This window comes from Hakea prostrata, chromosome 7 (genome assembly GCF_041222555.1).
Source record: "Hakea prostrata isolate BN-2017 chromosome 7, UWA_Hpros_2, whole genome shotgun sequence".
NCBI lineage: Eukaryota > Viridiplantae > Streptophyta > Magnoliopsida > Proteales > Proteaceae > Hakea > Hakea prostrata.
This window is the reverse complement of record NC_142606.1, coordinates 24,337,465-24,345,878: the sequence shown is the minus strand read 5'-3', so window position 1 is coordinate 24,345,878 and position 8,414 is coordinate 24,337,465. Positions and strand designations below refer to the sequence as shown.

The 8,414-nt window shown below is 37.8% G+C and overlaps 1 protein-coding gene across 2 annotated transcripts; it reads left to right on the top strand.

The window, feature by feature from the left end:
- The first annotated feature begins 1,098 nt into the window (after positions 1-1,098).
- On the top strand, positions 1,099-7,793 carry LOC149010722 (Dynein light chain type 1 family protein). Of its 2 annotated transcripts, XM_089164052.1 has the most exons (4): positions 1,099-1,415; positions 1,549-1,654; positions 2,235-2,293; positions 7,441-7,528. In XM_089164052.1, exons 1-3 carry the CDS (start codon positions 1,254-1,256, stop codon positions 2,264-2,266), a joined length of 300 nt encoding a protein of 99 aa, XP_089020178.1. In that variant the 5' UTR covers positions 1,099-1,253; the 3' UTR covers positions 2,267-2,293; positions 7,441-7,528. The 2 variants fall into 2 exon arrangements, with proteins under 2 accessions (XP_089020178.1, XP_089020177.1); XM_089164051.1 differs by lacking the exon at positions 2,235-2,293 and having other exon boundaries at positions 7,441-7,793.
- Positions 7,794-8,414: the final 621 nt, after the last annotated feature.

Below are 8,414 nucleotides of genomic sequence, written 5' to 3'. Positions count from 1 at the left end.
AATCTCTAGATATTTGAAATTTCCAAACTCGTGTAACCAAATAGGCCCTTAGGTATTTTTATGTTTTCTTCCCTTTTACTTTTCATAGATAAGACACAGAGGAAGAAATAGAGAAGGAACAGAGAAAGAAGAAAGGTTAGTTACTTGCCCCCGTGAAAATTTAACTTTTCATAGATAATATTGGACGATACATTTTTTTTTTTTGGAAAAAGGTAGCTGTGTATTAGAAAGAAAAGAAAATGTTACAAACGAAATAAGGCCTCAAAGTCATCTCTTATAATACGAGACAACGCTTCAGGTAAAGAATGAGGAGAGAAAGAAATTTCATGTACAGATGGGTAAGGCCCAGCCAAAAAATCAGCTCCAGCATTAAGCTCACGGACAACATGATGAAGCCCATATTGGCATAACCGTCTCAATGAGTCTCGGATACATCGATTTAGTTAATAGATCTGATGGAAAATATTTAGAACCGTTTACCTAACATATTCACTTGTTCGTTCAGCTACCGCCTAAAGATAATATTGGATTTTAGATTTTTAATTCCAGAATGACAAAATAGACATTGAACGTTCAACAATAATGGTTTCTTAATAATGGTTTCTTAATATTGTTAAAACTAAGGGAAGCAATAGTAATTCCATAAAGAATAGGGTCTCTTTAGTAATTAAGTTTTAATACAAGGAGACAATAGTAATTATTCACTTTTAAGGAAATAAATTTTTTATTATAATTTAAATATAAAGATTGCTACACTCAGCGTTTGGCTTCAATGCTTCTGAGCTGCCTACGAATCTTGATCACCCGTTTTTTTATTTTTTGGGATTTTTTTTATTTTTTGGATTAAAGTTGTGTAGTTTGAAAAGTTAAAAAGAAATCCAATTAAAACGGGTGGTCGAGATTCACCAGAGTTTATCTGAACCAGTTGAACCCCAACCTGGGATTCGAATTCGAATTGTTAGGCCTTGCACTTCGAAGACACCCTTCAACCCACCCAAAAAATAAAATACAAAAGCACAAAACACTGGGAGGTGTTTGGTCTTTTCAATCGTTTATAATAATAAATTTATAAATGGACAAAAACGGGGGAAGCAGAAAAGGAAAAGATAACTAAAGAGCATACCGAGCGAAGAAACAAAAAGAGTGGTTAAAGTGAAGCTGAAGCAAAGAGAAGCACTGCGGAAGTAGTCAGGTTCGCAGCTTACATTAGCTTTCTTCCAACGCCAAGGAGAGAACGGAACAAGAAGAAAACAATGGATGAGACTAATAGAAGCGGAGGAGGGTCTGCTATCTCCAAGTCTTCCTCCGACAAAAAATCGACGGCTACATCGCTTTCTACTGCGAAGAAATATGTAATCAAGAGTGCGGACATGAAGGATGACATGCAAAAAGAGGCGATCGATTGTGCTATTTCTGTCAGTTCTCTTTCCTTCTTCCAACTGTCTCACTTTCCATGTCAATTTATTCTTTAGATACATATATGATTTGTGCCTATTTTGCATCTTTTTGATCCTGATCTTCCTCTGAAAAATGGACTCAATTGGTTAGGCTTATGAAAAGCACAGTGTAGAGAAGGATGTCGCAGAGTACATCAAGAAGGAATTCGATAAGAAGCACGGACCTACCTGGCATTGTATCGTCGGACGCAATTTCGGTAAAATCCATCAACTCTGTTCGGCTCCGCCTCCTCCCTCACCCAGCCCTAGTGGACTTCATATATCGAACCAAAAAAGTTGCTGTATAAGTAGGATATGAAATAATATTTTAACTAAGGTGCTATAAATTGTCACTTTTAACATAAACCCAGAATGTTATTGTTGCTGTTACTTCAATCCATAAAACTAGGATGATTTTTTACTAGTTCATAATCTTACAGTTTAATTGAGATATGGAAAGATCCAGATTTATTTAAGATACTCAATATTCCATATATAGTGGACCAGACACGCCTTTTATCCCCTGACACATAGTATCTCTAATGGAAAAATGGCATATTCGGTGATTCTACTTCTTTTATGAAGAATGGCACTGATAAGAATAGCAATAACCCATCGGCTTAAATTTAAAATGATAGTCACAACTAGGGTTTGAGTTCAACGTTATAATCAGAGGATGGTCGCACTGAGTACAACTAGTCATGTTGAGGGTAGTGTACAAGTGTGAGTATAAATGTTTATGTTACTGGCAAAGAACTTAACTATGTTGGTTCTCATGCGTGCCACTTCCAATTGTAGGTAAAAGATGGACATGTGTCACCAAGACCTAATACCTGAGAGGATCTTGTTGCTACAAGGTCTGAACATATGGTTTCATTCATCTGTGACTGAACTTTGTGATAACTTAAGCCAGTGTTATACTCATTTCTGAATTTTTTGTGAGTGAAAGAGTTGCTTAGCATGCTCTCCACTCCCTAACTTGTAGAACATTAGGATTAGATTGCTTATGGATAGTCGGATCAGAATCTGAATCAGTACCCTTTCATAAACGGTTTGTGAACCTTTTTTTTTTAATAGTTCGCATTTTGTGATTGTGCACACAAGTATTTGAATATGGACATGTACTTTGGATTTCAGAGTGTTGGCTATATTTATTCTCCCATAGATTACATAATGATGATGTTGATTGGTGGAGAGTCAGTGCATAATAAGATTTGATCATGTAAGGGTATTTCTAGGATTTGCTAAGCAATAATGAATTAATTAATCTAATGGATAAAATAAATTTCAAGTTCCTTTTTAGGTTTTGCCTTTGCTAATGAGAAACACATTGGGATTGGACTAGTTGATGTTACCACGGATCTAGGGTTAAAGATAAAGCTGTGATTCCCTAGAATGTGGTTGCCCAAGAAACTCCAGCAACAGGTAGAGGGGTTTCTAGGGTTTTTCTAAAGCAATTCAAACTTGCTGAGGATGAATTTCAGATCTGAATTCATAAGGGGAAGGGGTAATTACGATGGGGTAGGGGGTGTTTCTAGGTCTAGACAATAAGTGAGGGGGCTGAGACTGCTATGGTGGAAAGGGGAGGGCTTCGAGGGTTGCGCAGGAAAGGGGGAAGGCTGCTGCACTTACTTAATTGTGTGGGGGTTGAATGCTTGGCTGCTTAATGGCTTTCATGATGCTTGTACTCTACTGGATTGATAAAGAAGAAGAGAATTTTTCACAAATCACTAAACCAAGGCCTACCCAATAAAGAGACCCTGGTCCTCAACTCAATCAATTCAATTAATCATCAAAACTGAGAAATAACATTGCATAAGAGGCTATTTATAGCCTGAAAATAAAGAGACTGATCAAATTGGGATCTCCTTAATTGACGAGATCCAATTACAACTCAAACTGGACTCTTATCCAAACTCTTGATAGATAAGATAAGGAACCTTATTATCTCAACTACTAACTAGGACTTGTCTAGACAACTTCAAGTAGAAACAAAATACTGAACAAATCCTAAACAGATTCAAACCGACTTAGTGAAATACTGAAATAAATTCCAAATCAAAATTCAAAGGTAAATTAAGGGCTAAATTGCCCAAAATACTCTTCATAGAGGGTTCGGCCAGCCTATGGAGGATTCTTGGAACCAACCTTTGGGCCCCATTTTGCATTCGGCCAGGGGGTCTTTGTTTTCACATCACTAGTTCAGTTCAAACATGCCTAGTAGACTCTCATTGGAAATCGAGCAGTGCTTTTGGCAAGGTTCACCAATAAAAATAAACCATAAGGGAGGGGAGCCATACAACATTCTACTAATTTTTCTCCCCTATCCCCTTTTGTGTTTTTGGCAATCTCTCTCGTTCCCCCCCCCCCCTGATCTTTGTGCCTTGTGTTTTGAGAGTTTTGGGTTTTGTGAAACATTGGTTGACTGAAGAGTCCAAAGGCTTGCTTGTTTGTGAGTTTGGTTTGGAGGATCTAGGTTGAACGCAAGAAGATCCAAGTTGGTGTTGACAGTTATTATTGGACGTGTTTGTTAGTTGAAGAAATATTATTTGGACGTGGAGCAACACTTGAGGCTTTTCAAGTTTGCATATCCCATGAATTATTTATTTTTGTTAATTTTTTCATGGTTTGACAAACTTTGGATGCAAAAGACCTAAATCAATCTTTTTGCTGCACATTCAGGCATGGATGTTATTCCTTTCCTAGGGTAGAAAAAAGATGTGTTTCTCTACTGCTTGTTTGACCCATTTATTTTGGGCAAACAAATAGTAATGATCCTATGGACCAGAGAAAAATTTGTTGTTGATTTCTCATTGGTCGAACCCTTTGGCACTTGTCTACCTTTCCTGGGCCTGCAAAATAGAGTAAAAAGGACAGAGCTTGGCCAGTTGGCCTCCAGGGGTATGCTCTGGTGGGATTAATAGGTAGCCCTTGTAAGAGATAGTTAATGAATTAATGAATAGAATATTTGGGCATTTCTTGCACTAGACGTAGGGACAGAGTTTCCTGTTCAACAGCTGAGATTGCTATGAGTGAGAGACCCATAACTAGGAAAGCCCTATTCCCTATCCATCTTATTCTGCCATTTTCCTTCATTTCTACCTGGCTGTGTAGTGGGTCCTGCTTGAATTGCATTTTCTTACTAAGATATCAGGAGTGTTGTCACTTGGGCACACCTATCCAAGGGAATCCAAATAATTTGTTTCTCAAGAGACAAAAACTAGTAGTTACTGCAGTGACAATGGAAAGTCCATACGGAAGTTGGAAAAAGGAAAAACAGATCCAAGTTTGGTTTGGAGCAAAACTGAGCTTCAGATAAGAAGTCCTAGGCTGCCCTCACCATAGGCTGTCATGGCTTGAGTTGACATGCCCATGCATGAAGACTAGGGAGCATAGAGAACCTTTCTTCCAAAGACACCTACACTAGTAGTTCCCATAATAATAGATGAACTATACACTTCTTTCTTCCATAAACAGCTTGCAACTAAAAACTTCCGACTGGTTTGCTTTATTTATTCATTTATTTTTGGCCCTGGCGCCGCCGGGGGGGGAGTGTGTGTGTGTGTGTGTAAGGGGATGGATTCCTTTGCTTTTCTAGTAGTGGTTTTGGGGAGGTCATGTAACCTTGTGGGAGATACAACCAAGAAAACCTTTAGAGAATAACGTAGATCTATTTACAACTTCGTTTGTAATAAATAAAACAATTTCATTTTCCATTCTGGAGGGCCCTTTTTTTGTTTTCTTTGGAGGGTGGGGACAGGTGGAGGTGTTTGGGGGTGGGGGAGCACCTCTGGGAATTGCTACATTTGTGGCCAGTTGAAGTGTTATCTCTGACATTCAGAAATTATAAAGCTGCTTAAGAATTAGATAAATCCTACAGTTCAAAGTTTTTAGTCAGGTTGCAGGGGGGGGGGTGTCTCTACATGCATACTAACATCCGATGTTGTTCATAGAGGAAGTCAACAGCTTTTCTTCTTTTTGAAATTAGTAAGCTGAGTAGTTTTGCTTTGTCAAGGCATTATAGCCTGTATAACAGTTAGTTGCAACACTGAAACCACTCATTGTGGGATCAAATATTTGAAACAGCCTTTCCTGTGAACCAGGGTGAAAGCTGCATATATTTGCCCTTCCCAGACCTTGCAGTAGCGGGAGCCTTGTGCACTTGGTTGCTTCCCCAACCCACCCCCCTTCCTTTCTCCTCTTCCTTCTCTGTAGCCTATTTGAAAGCAAGAGGGCTGCTCAAGCAATGTAGCTGAATTGTAATTTGCTGTATTTAGTTGAAGCCAACTTATCACCTGCTTGCCACTGTTTTGGTTCCATTGTGAATGCTAGTGCAGGTTGGTGCTTTCACGTACTTGGGACTGATGTTGCTTTACACCCCTGATATTCTAGACCAATCTTAAAAGGTAATCAATTAAACAGTTAAAAGAGAAATTGAAGTGATTCATTTGTGAACTACAGTTAGATTGTCAAAAGGTTTCAAACCTGACCTAGCCCGGAATGAAAAAAGAGAGGTTGGGTGTCCTGTAGCATCAGGGCTTATGTGCTTCTGTTCAAGCTAATCATCCTACATCTATAGCCAACTTTAAATTTTCAATATCTAGACCATTTGACTTTTGTAGCATCAGATCCTTCTACTTGTTCTTCCTGAATCAAGTGATCCAACAAAACAGTGGTAAACATGTGGCAGAGAAAATCAACTTTTATTTAAGAAGAAAATTTGGGTTGTTTAGCTAGTGGTATATAGAGGTATTGATGCTCTGGAGATGATGGCATTTATTCTGTCTCATGGAATTTATACAGTTGCCAAAATTAGTTGTAATGATTTGCACTATATATATATATTCTCTAACTGTAGTGAATGTCAGTTGGCTTGAGTGACGGAACTGTAGTCTAGAGCCTGTGGTTATACTCCTTTTATCACAGCTTGCGCCTCTAGCATACCCTTCTTCCACTACTGTAAGAATAGCATTTCCTGCTATGGTTTGAGCAGCAATGGGGTAATGCATTTCGCAACTATAACCTATGCTGACAGTGTGTGTGGGCATGTTGTAGAGTTGGTAATGATACCAAATACAATCAATGAAGACAAAGAATTGAAACAGGAAGGTTGGTCAAGTGAAGTTCTCCTGCTTACAATGTTTGCATATGCAGTAACTCTTAAGATTGGAATGAGAAAGGAAGAGTTGAAGTCACCAACATATCGGGTGTTAGTGCATGATACTTATATGGTTCCACACTGGAGGCATATAAATTTTAAATCAGCTTTTATGCTTATAAGAAATTGGAGATATGGGGACAGACCTAGGGGCTGCAAACTGTTTTTTAGTACTCTAAAGGTAAAGGTAAGGTTGCTCCATTGCGACTAAAAAACAGTTTGCGCACCCTTTTGTCTTTGTAAGCATTACAATTGATGTTTTCTCTTGCTTTATGATTGAATCTATTTAAATGGATACACTCCTTGCTGCACTTTGCTGGTGCACATTTAGAAGGTTTTCTGTATCAGTTTATTTATAATTCTTATTTCTCCCCCCCCCCCCCCCACCCCACCCTTGAGCAGTGTTACAATAGTGTGATTCATCTAATACCATGATTAGTTGCATGAATTGAAAGCAGTGATGACACCACTTGAGGACTGAGTGGGTTCCACATCAGAGAGCTTTGAGAGTGAGATGAAGACATTTGAACTTCTTAATATTGCTCTTTTTTCTTGAGTTTTGGAATGCGAATACGTCTTATATTTCATGACATATGAGTAGGATTTTTGAGCCTCTAAACTGTTTTAGGTGATTTTAATTAAAAAAATATCTTAATGCAACTATGTTGTTTGCAGTAGAGAACTATTCTTAGAATTTGTGGGAATTTAACTGGGGAACAATGAGCTGTTGAATGCTTCATTTCAAATCTTTAAATTTTGTCCTAGTAGGAGTACATCAAAATTAAGGTGTCATTTATGTTGGCGCATAAAGTTCAATTCTCTTGACTGATCTGGTCTTGTTTGCAGGTTCATATGTCACTCATGAAACCAATCACTTCGTCTACTTTTATTTGGACCAAAAAGCCATATTGCTATTCAAGTCTGGTTGATGGTGGGTGTTATGGTGGTTTGAGATTAAATTTATGATATTGAGTTTATGATTAGGAGACTTCCGCTACCATCTGGCTGTAACTATCATTTTACTTGAATGCTTGGCAAGCAAGGTCTCTTGCGTGATGATGTTGTGCTCAAATCTGTATATTTTCTCCTTGAAAGGGGTCTAATGGAACAGCTTTTGACGACTCGAGTGCTCAATGTCTCTTTACTTCTTGTTTCTTTCCTTTTTGTTTTTAATTGCGGGTTTGGTGAAGGTTGATCATCAATTTGGTCTCTTTTTATAGTTTCAATGTAGGCTGATTTCGCATTCTTGGGTGACGTAAACAATTACTCCAAGAATGAATACCAAATGGTCTCTTAGAAGCTCAAACAATCTATTGTAAGCTTCAGGACAGTCATGTAATATCTGAAGTTAGGCAATGTGGCTTGGTTATGGTGTTGTTCACTGCTGTCAATATAATCAACATGTTTAATCCATGATGAGTGTTTTGTTAAAGTTGTGAGTCATTGTCTCGGAAACCACTTCTGTGCATCAGTTTCTTGCACAACTTTTAAGGTTTGTGTGGTGATCTTCAATTAACCCCCTTTCTTTTTCTTTTTCTTTTTCTTTTACAGTATCAGAAAATAGAAATGTATTTTGAAGACATTGAACACAGGAGACCGTTTGCAATTTTTAAAATGTGGTAGAAATGATTTGGAGAAAAAAAAAATTTAGATTTAAATTGTCACTGGAAAGATTACTTAACAATGTTATGGAAGTAAAGACCAACATTTCATAAGTGTAAAGACAAGAGATTGAATCTCCTTTGCCATATAAAATGAGTGTGATTTCAGCTTAGTTAAAACAAGCTATGAATGAAAGTTTAAGTTCAAAGTTAGTCACA

Coding starts and splice junctions, on each gene's coding strand:
- LOC149010722 (XM_089164051.1), top strand. CDS start 1,254: ATGGATGAGACTAATAGAAGCGGAGGAGGGTCTGCTATCTCCAAGTCT. Junction 1,416..1,548: donor CGATCGATTGTGCTATTTCT/GTCAGTTCTCTT, acceptor TCAATTGGTTAG/GCTTATGAAAAGCACAGTGT. Junction 1,655..7,440: donor TATCGTCGGACGCAATTTCG/GTAAAATCCATC, acceptor TCTTGTTTGCAG/GTTCATATGTCACTCATGAA.